The 14993-nt window shown below is 30.8% G+C and overlaps 1 protein-coding gene and 1 non-coding gene across 3 annotated transcripts; one reads left to right on the top strand and one right to left on the bottom strand.

The window, feature by feature from the left end:
• Positions 1–1319: 1319 nt before the first annotated feature.
• On the top strand, positions 1320–1391 carry TRNAE-UUC (transfer RNA glutamic acid (anticodon UUC)). The gene has a single exon. It is a non-coding gene; the product is annotated as a tRNA-Glu (tRNA).
• A 3346-nt stretch (positions 1392–4737) lies between these two features.
• Positions 4738–7902, bottom strand: LOC118051577 (probable receptor-like serine/threonine-protein kinase At5g57670). Of its 2 annotated transcripts, none has more exons than XM_035062245.2 (7): positions 7503–7902; positions 7153–7407; positions 6870–7027; positions 6707–6786; positions 6475–6604; positions 6158–6307; positions 4738–5016 (listed from the first exon to the last, which is right to left on the bottom strand). In XM_035062245.2, the coding sequence occupies exons 1-7, from the start codon at positions 7702–7704 to the stop codon at positions 4840–4842; spliced, it is 1152 nt and encodes a 383-aa protein (XP_034918136.1). In that variant the 5' UTR covers positions 7705–7902; the 3' UTR covers positions 4738–4839. The 2 variants fall into 2 exon arrangements, with proteins under 2 accessions (XP_034918136.1, XP_034918135.1); XM_035062244.2 differs by having other exon boundaries at positions 6469–6604; positions 7503–7898.
• Positions 7903–14993: the final 7091 nt, after the last annotated feature.

A 14993-nucleotide genomic window follows, 5' to 3' on the forward strand; every position in this document is an offset into this window, starting at 1 on the left:
TAGCGGGTTAACTTAGGTTGACTCAACTATTATTACTAGAGTTATAGGTTTGTCATGCTAACCTGAGTTGATTCAAGATGATTTTTTTTTGTTTTTTTTAACCCAATTATCATTATGTATTTAATGAGTTTGAAATTAAGTTATATCAATTTTTCCCTTTTGAAAAAAGATTTTTTTTCCCATCTTATTGTGATATATATATATATATATATATTATATATATATATATATATTTGGTCCTTTTATTGTCATATTTTTTTTTATTTAATTAAAATAAAACCAATTTATTTGATCTAGTCATGTTTGTAATCCAAGTCATATTTTTTCCCTTTTTAAACTTGTTTGTAATGCCTAAACATTATTTTTTTCCATAAAAAAAAAAAAATTATATAGCCCCATGATATAGTGCTGGTCCATGTATAGTAGCTTTTCTAAGTGGGTGATGACCTTTTTTCAGTTTTGTATATGAAAACATAAATAAATTAGTGAACCAATTTTTTTATTTAACGGTAAAAGATATTTTAGTTTAGTTTGTGCATCAATTGATATTTAACTTTATTTTCAAAATGATCTCAAATACACATCTTTTATATTGGTCTGATGCATTAAAAAAGAATTTAATAAATTTTATTGAACGCTGGTCTTAGAGTTTAAACTAAGAAAATTTAAGAAAAAAACATACATTCATTTAAACCTCTGTAATTAACACCTTAATACCATAAAAATTTATTAATCAATTAAGATATTATTTAATAGAGATATTTAAACTTCGAATTTAAATGGGAATAAAAAAAATATTATTTAATCAAGATTATACCCTTTTTATATCAACCAACCATTTGGATTATATGTTCAACTTTTTGTTATATAGTTATGCAATAAATACAACATAATATCACAAAAAACAAAGTCACGAGGCATAAATAGCTTAAAATCAACAAAATATAAATAGATAAATCAAGTTTTCTTGATCTCCTCTTATGAATCAACATATATTAATCATGCCATATAGAATTAGGTAGATGGCATAAATAGCTTTTGTGTATAAGCTAACTATCTACCTATATCAATAAATAAATAAAAAGGTTATTTTCAAAGGAAGTGTAATGATAAAGAAATCCATTGATTTGGTTATTATATTTGCTATACATTAGCAAAAGAATTAATTATGCAACAAGAACTCGGAAAATTTATAAAATAAAATAAAAAAAACCCCTCAAAATCCAATTTAAATCAGGGGGTGGAAGAGGACGTGAGCAGAAAATAAAATATACGTTTGTTATTTATAACTAAATAAAAGGGACCGATTAAACAAAGCTTCCGTTGTCGTCCAGCGGTTAGGATATCTGGCTTTCACCCAGGAGACCCGGGTTCGATTCCCGGCAACGGAATTTTTGTTTATGGATTTTTCACCATCGATATTACAGCTCTATACAGGTTTTGGGATCTTTGTAGACTTTTTTTTTCATTTTTTTTTCACCATCAAAATTTTGAATTTTTTTTTGTACTGATATTAAAAATTAAAAAAAAATTATTTTAAATATTTTCTAAAACAAACATTTTGAAACACGAAACTGGATTTGGATTGATTTTTTTATTTAACACTGCAAATTATGCATGAATACATTCTGCATACGTGAGAATTAGGTAGAGAAGTGCCTTCCTAGACTAGAGTCTGGGTGACCTTTCTGTTCTTTGTGGATCGAATCCCTTCAAATCTATAATTTGGATCTTTCATAATTAGTTCTAACAAATCCAGCAGTCTTCAAAAACAGGGAAGATTTTTCAAACTTACTGTACTCCACCGTGTTCATCACTTCCCCCACACCCACCACCATATATTATTCCTCTTGAAATCGCCACGCCTCTCTCTCGGTGGTGGTTGTCGTTGCCCTACCAGCCCCTCGAGGTCTTTCAAGTTTAAAAACCACTAATCAATTCTTGAAGCAACATTAAAATAAGGGCTGAGATGCTTCCATCACATAAACAGGGCCCAAGGAAGAACACAAACCGGGCATGGAAAACGCAGCTGTTTAACTAACATGTTTCATATGTCTCATTGAAGCCCTGTTTCGAGCAATAAGTATTTAATTTGCCGACGCCATTAATATATATATTATCAGGAGCAAGCCTACCCAGGAGCGGAGACAGGAGGGGCCTGCAAGGAATTTTTTTTCCAGCCCCTTCCTTCATAATATTAATATATTTAACTTAAATTATAAAACAACTAGCATTTTGACCCCTTTTAATATTTTTTTCTGGTTCCGCCCCGGAGCCTACCTGTTTCGTCAACCACCATTTCCTTGCTCCTTTTCATGCCTTCTAATACATGCCTGAGAGAGGATTGATCGTATGGTGTAATGAACTTGGTACAGAATCATAGCCTATGAAATTAAATAAATCATAGTCTATGAAATTAAATAAGTTTCATTTATTGATTACTTATTTTTTTATAATCTAAAGTGTGTGAGGGAATATTGTGCATTGCATTGTGAATGCCGTTCACCCCCTTATCTTTTATTGTATTGGTTATTGTTTATATATATAAAAAAACCTATAAATTTAAAGGGGAAATGTGTAAGGTGAATATTGTATAGTTATATTATTCATCCCCTCATGTTTTACCGTTGACAATATTATTTACTTTTTTAAAGTTTGGTATAAGGAAAAACAATATTAAATCTGGTTAAGTTAATGATCCAAATTCACCTCACAAGTTTTAGTGTGGATGGCTTTATTCATTTTTTTTTGTTTCAGTTTTTTTTAAAATTAATCTTAATTTTATTATTATTTATATTTAGATTAATATCTCTTGTCTCTTTTATATTATTTATAAAGCCTATTTGAAATGATGATTATTTTTTTAAATATACATTTAATTTTTGAGGAGATTTTTTAAATTAATCTATATTTTTTATAATCTTTTGTATGGATGAATTTTATTTTTGAAAATAAAAGGAAATTTATTTTCAAATAATATTTTTAATATGTGCAGCCTTGCATATTAATTTTTTTCTTTTATTTTATTCAATCAATTTAATATATGTGTGTATTTTTATTATTGTTTGATTGCATAAAAAAATTATTTTAATTAACAAATTTAGCAAACTCAACCATATAAATGTTACATCTTATGAAATTATATATATTGATATGTATATATCTCTTGATTTTTTCAATTTTTATTTTTAGTCATCATTTATAGTTTTTCTCACTTTTTAACATACATAGTTTTTGGTTTATTTAATTATATGTATTTATAAACTTTTTTATTTTTTCTTAGAATTTTCTAAATACAAAAACGTTTTAAAAAAGTCTCCTGAGCCACTTCCAGTACCTGCTCTAGTGCCTGGGGCTGATGTTTACAGTGATGTCGTCTACTTGTATACAAATGTACTACTATTGTATTGGGTTACCCGGAATCAAAATTGGTTGAGTTGGCGACTCGGGAAAATATGAGTTGACGAGGGAGCCTGGTGAGCTTATAGTGGTTCCACCCTATGCTACAGTTGGTGAGCTGAAGGAAGCAGAACAGAGTTTTATTTTATTGAAAAATAAAAATATTTAATCAGGGCGCGGGTAAAATATGTAGTTAATACTGTAATCTGAAATGCATTCAGTACTGTTCTGCATGCATGCGCATGGTGCATCCTTCCCCTTCGTATCTTTATATAATTATCGTTAGTTTTCTAGTTAGTTGAGATGATCTTGTCAGGCTCAAGAACCCAGCCAGTTGTGAGAATCCTCCACTTGCCTCTGTCGCCCTGTCTTTACGTGTATAAAGAACAATTACAACAATAAGAGCTTTGAAAACAATATAACAATTTCATAATAATAATAATGCAAGCATTTTCATGTGGATAGCTTGACAAGGAAAGAAAGCGTTGCAAGATTTTAAAGGTTTATCCAGGGAAAGTATATGTGTGAAAAACTATAAACAATGAATGAAAATTATGCTGAGGAGGACCCCATACTGTCCAGAATTCATAAAAAGGGATTCATTATTTAAAGTTCTTGTCTGCCATGGGATCTACCTTGTACTGCTTCACTGTTGGCACATCACGCCTGGCTACTTGCATGACAGTGATGAATCAGCCAATTTGTTCTTAGCTCCCTCTTAGGATCACATTGCAATTATTAACTAATACATGCCTGCAAATCCTGTGAATATGAACAGGAGCTAGCGATGCTCGTTGTGTTTAGCAGTCCAGATTTAGCTATTTTAGTGCTTCAATTAGTAGAGTTGGTGGCCATCTTTATTTGATTAAGCACTTTTTGAGAACTCAAAACTTTATTTTTCAAATTCTAGCGTTACTGCTGGACAGAAACAACTTTCCATTTAAAAATACATCTGGTATTTTGTTGACTTTTCATGGGATTTTCTATGGTTTTGATATATATACAAGAAAAAAAGTTATCTTCATCATAAACGCAACACCGATTGGACGTATAATCAAACAAAGCTTTGATTATTATTAGTTTATTTAAATCTTGAATCGAACTATGCAGGGTTAGCAAGAATACAAAGCCAAATTATTGGTTAGTGATTGAGTGGTAAAGCAAGCCATCTTTTTTCCTTCTATTGACATTTTCAAAAAGCATAAAGAAAGTTGGGATTTTTTCGTAAATTCCTTGAACACTGTGCGATGAGTTGTGGAAAGCCAAATCGGTTCTAATCATTGATAATCATGGCCGCCAACAAGTTAGAGTTAGATATTGATTACGAAGAGGTGTTGGTGCCTGTAAACAGCTTGGTTCATACTGATCATTGATGGTGGAGATACGTACATACTGTATTTACATGTCAAAGAAAGTGGTGGTTAGGGTGGACCTGAGCAGCTAATCTACAATGGTCATAGTGCTTCTTGTAGAGATTGAATCTTGTGGAGAAACTGAGCAGGAACTGTCACACTCGTGTTCTAGATCTTCAAAGCCCCAGAACTGTTCTTGCTCGTCTTCCTTGGGTATCTTCCACCTTTCCTTATCCATCTCCTCTTCTAGCATTACTTCCAATACCTGCCAGTATACAGAGCAAGATCTGTAAACCTCACAAGAGCTCATCATCTGGTATTACCAGGCTTTTGACTTCATAAAATATTAGCTCTAAAAGTTCTGAAGCAACATCATTTCGTTTGGTAGAAGAAATCATGCTATTTGAAAAGCATATTCTGCATCCCATTCTTCTATAAAAAACAAGAAACTGTTTTCAACCACTAAAAAGTTACCAATTCAATATCTATTTCATATGATTTCTTGTTTGAGATTAGCTCACAAACGCAATAATAAGAAGTTTATATCATTAGTTTATCTTGGTAAATGTCTGTACTAGAACTTAATTAATCTTGAGAGGACCTTGCAACTTGATGTATAAGAATTTTTTGTTAAGCAATTAATATCCTGCCACTGCAATTGATTCAAAAGGGTGGAACAAACACACTTGTCCAAGTCCAAAAACGTAAACAAATCAATACCTTGGAATAGGCCTGTAGACTTGGTACAACGTATATTCAGGATATTTTTATTACAATAATGAGTAAGAAACTGGACCTGCTCTCTCAATGATTTTAATAATCAGATTATCATCTTCTAATCACATGGGAGATCCATAATTTAGTGTTTTGGCCAAAAGATTTATGTTAGGTAGGATAGAACATCCTCTGCCTGTTGGAATTGCGTGAAAAAACTCAAATACCCTGCAAGCTAGCTACCTTTACCTAAAGGATCAGATCTAAGTTTATATGTTGAAGTCTTCTTAATTGCTGAACAGGACGAGCAAAGTCGCCACACGAAAACAATCAAAAAAGCTTACACTCTGCTCCCATATCTAACCTTTTTTATGGTGATTTCAATAGCAGAAACTTACATCTTTGGACCCTGAAAATCGGTCCCTCGGCCAGTCAACTAAAGTTAATTTATTGGAATCATGAACCCAACATACAATTAAACATGATGCAATGATCTACCTTATCAACAAGTTCAGTGTAATTTGGCAGTTTATGAAGATTTTCTGATGGAAAAAGAAGTTGCATTACGTTAGCATCATTTTGTTTGAGAATAATTAACACCAAAATCATCCTCCAATTAGTCTAATAAGAATCATTGACTAAATGTGTAGTTATACGCAACCAAATATACAGACAGCAAAGCAAATAGCTACCTCACTCATTGTAGGGCGCCATGTTGAAGATGCCCGTATGCAAAGGGATGCAGCAAAGCCAAGTCTTTTCTGCTGTGTAGCATCATACGTCCCTCCAAGCCTTGGATCCACCAGCTTTTCAATCTCTCCTTGGTTCAATATTGGTTTAGCCTGATAATTAATCAGCAGAAACCCACTAGTCCAATTAACTTAATTTACTAGTAATTAATTAAGGGATTGCTTAATGAAGTCTAAGACACGTAATTAATTAAGGGATTGCTTAATGAAGACGGCAATCATTTGATATAGTAAATTAATGGCAAATTTCTTACCCATACATGTATGCTTTGGTGAGAACCATCAACAGGTTTCCTGCCAGAAATGATCTCCAGCAAAAAGACTCCAAACGCAAACACATCTGTTTTCTCATCCACTATTCCATGCATATAGTACTCGGGCGCTAAGTGCCTGCAAAAGAATATGCATCATTTTAAGTTTCAGTTCAGTCCAAGTACATTGCGACGACAATCATACCTCCAATGTAAAAAAATTGGGTCCTAGATACCCTACCCAAATGTTCCTTCAATCGGAGCGATTGAATGGTGAGTCCATTGAGATGGGAGCCATTTTGCTAATCCAAAATCAGATATCTGTAACATTCAAAGAAAAACAACACTAATGCCAAACTCATTATAGCAACTAAAATTTACTGGACTGAGATTGGATACCTTACCAATGGCTCAAAATCTGCTGTCAGGAGAATATTTGAAGATTTAATGTCACGGTGAATTATCCTTCTTTGGCACCCCTTATGCAAGTAATGGAGGCCTCTAGCAGTCCCAATGGCAATCTTGTACCTTATTTTCCAATCCATCACTGGCAGATTCTCATCTACATTAAGAAACATCAAGGCATTACACATCAAAACATTGCAAGAACTAACAAAATCCAGATACAATAAGAAACACATCATTAATTACTGATACTGCAAACAAAACAAGCTTATATTTCTGTACCATGAAGAAGGGAAGCAACAGAGCCTCTGGAGGAGAAATGAAAGATGAGATAAAGCCCATTGTCTGTGCAACAACCCAACAAGGACAGCACGTTAGGATGACAGACATGACCAATGGTCCCAATCTCTGTTAAGAACTCCTTCTCTTTCCTCTCATCCCTACAAGCTTTTGTTAGCCTCTTTATTGCAATCTCCTCTCCATTACCTAACACCCCTTTGTACACCTCTGCATAGCCTCCTCTCCCCACCAGATTCTCTAACACGCCAAGATAACAAATTAATTGCAAAACATGTGTACAGGTTGTACAGGTATATTATAATTTAGAACCCTGCAATGAAGGTGAAGCGAACCTGGGCTAAAGCTATTGGTGGCATCAGATATTTCTTCAAAAGAAAAGCATTTCCAAGAGGGTCTTGGAGAATACTGCGGTTCCAGAACAATCTTGGAGTTCTCATTGTTTTTTCCTTCTTCATCTGTGTAAACTATATCCTCAAGACTTCGTCTTTTCAATGAGAAAAGTCTTCGCAAGCTGTTGGTTCTTATGTACTTCATTGTAACAGTATCAAGTGAAGCAGAGCACTCTGTTTCATGCAAAGAGAGAGAGAGAAGAAAGACTATTACTGACTCTGCCGTCTATGAAAAATGATTTTAAGGAAACATAATAGAGTTAAGACATCGAAGAGGAGTCAAAGCTCAAAGGGATGTTTTGTGTTTTTATTGGTTTAGACTGGAGGGGTAGGGGACTAGGAGAGAGATGGTGGGTGTGTGTGCATGTTATAATTGCTTTACATACAATACAAGACAAGAGTGTTAGGAGAGGTAGGAGCGTTTTAAATGCTAGCTAACTATTCAACTAGCACTTGCCATGTGTGTGCGTCTCTGTTGCTCTTTTATGTGAATTTCAAGTGCATGGGTAGCAAAACAATTGGTTGGGTAGTGAAACTGTTGATTTGATTTTGAAAATCGGCAAGAAATTGGTTTTTTCCTCCCTCATGGGGCGGCTTTGCCTAAACTTTTCTCGGGTCAATGATTGTTTAATTTGGCTGCCTCCATCCACGGAGTGAAGGCCACCAATTTAAGTGTGGTTTTAAATAATTTGTGAAAGGCACAGCCAGAATTATTAGTATTTTTTTTTTGGAAGGGCTTTGCATTGTTAGTGCTCTTCAAGATGATGTTTCAAGTCGGGAATAGGATTTTCAGATTGGACAATCGATTAATTAATTGATCCTAGTAATTTTGTTCATTCTTCCTAACTAAAGTAATTGACAGCTTATACTTAATTCTTGATAAGCCAAAGTTTCTTGTGATTAGTACCTGCAAAAGGTTACTTTTGATGGAGGTGAGGACTCTCCAATACTTAAATAAGTAACTTTTTAGAGAGAAAAAAATACAAAAATACTCTAGAGAAAGATGCTCAAAAAATATATTTACAGTAAAGAATGAAGATTGTGAATCTTTATTCCAAATATCTCATGGTGTATTTATAGCACATGATCTTGTCCTTTTATGAAGAGGAGGGTTTGCAGCGTAATTACTCTAATAACATTTAATGAGGAATAAATATTTCTTATATTTGTATTAATGTTTGCTGAAAATATAGTGGATCCTTAAAGAACTTTTATGCACCTAAAAAGGTGTAGGGAGATTAGAGTTTAAGACATCAAATGTTGTTAAGTCCATGGAAACTAAGTTCTTCCTCAAGGTTAGACCCAATGAAGGATGGTCATTCATATAGACATGCCAAGAGAGGATAGTTGTTACTTTGAATTTGACTAACTGCTAAGTCCAAATGCCTTTTATCTGGCATCTTTGCCAAACCCATGTTGTCTTGAACTCCAAATGCATCGGACTTCGCAGATTGCTAAGTTCAAGTGCCTTGGGTTTGACATTTTTATCGGGCCCACGTTACCTTAGACATGGTTGACTGCCAAGTCCAAGTGTCTTGAGTCTGACATGTTTGTCAGACCAACTTTACTCTAGACTTGGTTGATTGTCAAGTCCAAGTGCTTTGGATCTGACATATTTGGCAGAGCCACATTACCCTAGACTTGACTAACTATCAAGCCCAACTGCTTTGGACATAGCTGACTACCGAGTCCAACTACTTTAGACTTGATGGAATGCCAAATCCAAATGTCTTAGGTCTGGCAAGTTTGTCAAACTCACATTACACTGGACTTGGTTAATTGTTAATACCACATGTTGGGCTTGACACACTACCAAGTTCAAAAAACATCTAGGTTTAGCTGACGTTAGACCTAGTGTGGTTGGGCTAGGCATACTGCCAAACCCTTACTTCAAGTATGCTTATTCCCTTAGGCACGCCCAAAGGAAGAGGGTCATGAGAGGTTTTTTTAACTCGTTAAAAATAGATTTATCACTTCCTATATTCATAAATAATGACTTAAAAGTTGTATATTGACTTGCTACATGTATACATAATGCGTTAAGGGATATGTACATGTAAATTGTGGAGGGGATATATATATATATATATATATATATATATATATATATATATATATATATATATATATATATATATATATATATATATATATAAAACCTATGAAGAAAAAAATTACAAAAGTAAAATGACAATTTTTTCCTTCACAAAAAAAAAAGAATAATGAACTAGTTATTACAGTAAAATGATCTTTTCCACAAGGTTAATTTGCCATTATAAAAATTGATCGAGGTCATAATGGTCTTTTAATATTTTCAAAGTATAGTGAAATGACTTGATTACCTATAAAAAAAAAAAAAATCGATGAACCAATAACACTGATTTAGACTTTAAGAGTGTAAACAGAGCAATTTTAAGAGGTGTAGCTCAACTAGTCAAGTTTTAAAATTTGCTTTTTAAAAATTATTAATTTAAGTTTCACAAATCTTAAAATCACTGAAAACTTTCATAATTATTAACTTCAGAGCCTGTAAAATTAATTAAGATGCGCATAAATTAACCTAGATATAAAAAATAAAAATAAAAAGTGTTAAGGAAGCTCATTAAACGAGGCAAATTCTTGGCCTCTTCTACGATGTACCTCGGGGAGGGGATGAAAAAACTATAGCATCTCTCAAAGTACACACAAGACAAGGGAGGTCATAAAAAAGACTTCAACTGTAGATGTTGTCGTTATTAATGTTTGCTTTTGGTGCTTTTCACAAAAGCTTGTCTTTTACATCGAAGAAACTGACACGTGCGAGTACTTCCAATCGTATTTCTATGTGGCAGTGGTATTTACATTTATGATTTAACTGCTTTTACGATTATCGTGCACGCATGCAACTACTAATTTATATATTCGAAAGCAAAGTTTGTGAAAACCCAAACCCCGAAAAAATAAATACATTTTAAAAGGTTGTTTGTTATTATAGTTAAACTATACTTTTTAAAAATAAAACTAAAAAAAATATAGATTTAAATTAATTTTTTTATAATTTTAGATTCTAATATTAAAAATAAATTTTAAAAAATATTATTTTAATATATTTCTAAATATAAAAAAAATTAAAAATAATATTTATCACATTTTTCAATAGAAGTTAAAACTCTTGGTTTTATGAAATCAACAAATTAAACTTGCATAAATAATTTGAGAAATTTGGCTTTATATTAGAATTATTTCAACAATTTGATTCAACTGTTTTAAATTTTTAATAAACATCCAAAAACTTGCATACGTTACAAACATTTGACACATGACCAAACTCTTGAATTAAAAAAATTCATTACCAATAAATTCGTTTAAAAAATTAAAGAAATGAATAAAATTAATGTGCTTAATAATTAGGATAGGGCATTTTAGTCAAAGTTGTGGGCATTGTGGCTAATAATTTCTGTTTGTCGGGAACCAAGGACAGTTATAATGGATTGCCTAGATTTAACGAACACATGGTCGAATACGTCAAATTATTCATATAGGATTTAATTTACTGGTTTCATACAAATACGGGGTATTTTTGTAAATATTCAATAATTAAAAGAATAATTATTCTAGTTAGTAACCTTGAGCTACAAAGATACACGTATTTAATCAACTCTAAAGTGAGTTTTTCTATTATTTTTATTGAGTTTTTGGATGCATTTCAAGATGATTAAGAAAATTCTAGGAATTGAAGTTTTCTACTATCAAACTTAAATTATATAGATTAAAAGTGTGTTTATTTAAAAGATATCTCGCACAACGTATCTCACAAACAAACATTCTCTAAGATAAAAGGATGTGTTGGCTACTATGCGTATTTTTTAAAAATAATTATGAGATTAATTGAAATTTATATAGAGGGACATACTAAAAATTTTTTATATAAGTGAAAAGGTAATTGAGTATAGATTCTAGCAAAAAAAAAATTAAATTATAATTTTCAGGTTTCTAGAGAGAATTACGATCAATTAATTAGATAGATTGTGCACAATCAACTCAAGAGTTAAAAGTGTGGTGTTTAAGTTAAGAACCAAAAAAAAATCATATTAATATTGATTTAAGTTATTATTATTAGGATGCTTGGAGTGTTTTTTATTGACTTTGAGAATTTTTTGGATTTGCATTTCAAGAGGATAGAAACATTTCAAGAGGCAGGTATCAAATGAGTTTTTTTTTCATAAATCTTTTTATTTATAAATTAAAAGGATTAAGCAGGATAAATGATTTGCAAAGTACATGGATGTATCTTGAGAATACAATTTCAAATGTGTTTCCTAATATAATTTCAAAAATGTTTTATGAATGAATTTTGAATTATTTTGTTTCCATGAATATATTTTCATTATATTTTTTAATGTTTTTTTATGGATTTGTATCAAATTGATCCTCCCACTACATAAAAGAGAAAAATCCAAATTGAATCGTTAAATCATTTATCCTTTACATGAAAATTCTAAAAAAAAAAATAAAAATATATATATATATATATATATATATATATATATATATATCTTTTCAAACAAGGTTCTTGTTTATATATAAGTTATAATATGTTTTTAATACAATTATTTGTTAGGTGTTTTTATTATAATGATTTAATATTATATTAGAGTTTTAATAATTAAGTGGTTATGAATTTTTTATTTTATCATCTTCATCCTTCTAATTAGAAAATAAAAAATTTCAACATTTGTGAAAGTTTGGAGTACAAAAATGCTTGTGTTTAGAAAATTAATGTAAAACTATTCTTTGATTTTATTGAACAATTTAATATTGAATTGAGATAATGAAGATAATTTCACTTACCGTTCATAAAAAAATATTTTTTAAACAAGTTATCTACAGAATAATATCCGTTGGAAATTACTTTTTATTTGGTGAAATTAGGGAGTCAAAATAGACTTCTTTGAAGGCGGAGAGTTTCCATTTAAACAAAGGCCAAAATAGTATAGACGTGGGCCTAAAAGCCCAATTATAATTGTAGGAAACCTAAGGCCTTAGATAATTAGAAACCCAACAAACATATAACTGTTCGAAGCCCATAGAAATTATAATATTCAACCCGATATATGTGAAAACCCAAAGCCTTTTTGAATCGTGAACTCATCATAGTAGGCCATAGTTAGAACCTCACTAGCCGTAGTCCAATATAAACCAAAAGTTCAAAGGGATGTTCGAGATAACAATAATAGTGTGGTTGTTTTTACTTTTTAGAATTATTTTTTATTTATAAAATATATAAAAATATATTTTTAATATTATTATATCAGAATAATATAAAAATATAAAAAAACAATTATCTTGAAGCCAAAAATATTCAAATTTTTTTAAAAACTCTAATTGAAAACTCGAGACCAGACACCCCTAACTATTACATGGCATAGACTTTATTAAAATATTTATATAATTATTTTTATTTTTTTAAAATTTATTTTTTATACTAGTGAATTAAAATAATATAAAAATATAAATAAATAATATAAAATGAAAAAATTAAAATTTATAAAAACACGAGGCAAACACCCCTAATTATTGCATGACACAAGCTAAATTGAAATTTTTATTATTTAAAAATTATTTTTTATTTTTTATTTTTCATTTTTCAATTATCCTCAACTATTTATCTTTTCTTAAAAATATAATAACTCATGGTCATTGTAATACTTAACATTTCCTTGCCTAATTAGGCAAGTGAAGGGTTCTTATCATGTGTTGTATTTTTTATTTTTGGCTCCATGTGTTATAAGCATGGTTTTAGATAATGAATGGTGTGTAAAAATATGTTTGGTATTGTGGTAATTTTTGTGATTATAATTTGAAAAAATTATTTTACAAAAAGTTCTTTTAATTAAGATTGGTTTAGTATTTATATATATTTCGTTAAAACTGTGGTTGAAATTGAGGTAAAACAAAAGGTAGTTTGATATATTCAGATTAAAAAAATGCTTTTCAAATTGAGGTTATATATATATATATATTGATGGTTTTTAATTTAAATATTGTAGATTTAACTACTGCTATTACATCATGAAATAAATAATATTAATATCAAATATTTTTTATTTTCCATTAAACGATCTACAATTTCATCACGTACCCAATCCATTCAACAAGGACTACAGTTTTCTTGATTTTTTAAGCACGCAACAACATCAGGTAAAATATCATAAAGAAGAAAATTGGGATTGCGATAAAATTCTACAAATGTCACATCATCAAGCGATCTCCTTTTATTTTTTTTGAATAAAACACAATTAAAAATAAAATAAAAAATTGATTTTTTTAACTGGGTCGGACCCGGCAAGAACAAAATTAAAATTACGATCAAATTCTACAAATGTTACGTCATCAAACGATCTCCTACAAATTTTTTTTTTTTACTGGATCGGACCCGATTCAATGCATTTAGCTTTGGACTGAACCCGGTCTAGCCGGAACAGTAGAGAGTGAAACTCTCCACTGAACAAGTTCGCAGGTTTGCGGAAAGCACCTAAAAGCTACTTTCCGCAAACTTGTGTTTTTTTTTAAATCTACATGGATCCCCCATGCACAATAAATTATGTTTTGGGATTACCAAACAGGTTATGCTTGCGTTTTGCTTCAAACGCACACACAACCTCCTAAACAAACGGCCACTAACAAAGGTCATGTAACGACGATTTTATCGTGTTATGTTACGTTATACTCATCAGTTATCATACCATTACAAGTATTGTACAATATTATTAAATCCAACCCGATGATGATCGATTCTAAATTTTTCTTAAAATCAAAATGATATTATTTTGATAAAAAAAAATAATAATAATAATCAACGAGTTACAACTAGCTTTTTGACCGAATTTTTTTAAAACTCCTTGTAAAACCCGTTGCTTTCAATCTAGTTTAATTCTTATATTTGTGAAAAAGAAATTGATTGATCTATACAACTTCTTATTTTTATGAAATAAAACGGCTACATATTTAGTTTTGTTTCTTGTACGAGTAAAGTTGTAAACAGATTCTTATGGACATTATAAGTATGAATAACTTGGGTGGAGCTCTATAGAAAGAAAGAAAGAAAAAAAGATAATCATGTAATGTCTATTGAAATAAAATTAATGATGTGTTTGTACTTTATAATGACTAATTAGAATTTTTAATTGAAAATCATTAATATTATTTACTTAGAAGTTTAACAAAGACACACACAAAAAGATTATCAAATATAGTGAACTAGTGATCATGGTTTATATATATAATTTTGATAGGTAGGGTATCTCGGGCAAGTTTATACGTATCAAACTAAATCCCTACACCCTGAACAAGGTATGCAACACACGACTTACACCCTGTGGCTCGTGGCCATCAATATTAGTAGGTAAAGGGAGTCGAACTAGAAACCACATCGAAAACATACTTCTTGGCTCT

Source organism: Populus alba, chromosome 18, assembly GCF_005239225.2.
Source record: "Populus alba chromosome 18, ASM523922v2, whole genome shotgun sequence".
NCBI lineage: Eukaryota > Viridiplantae > Streptophyta > Magnoliopsida > Malpighiales > Salicaceae > Populus > Populus alba.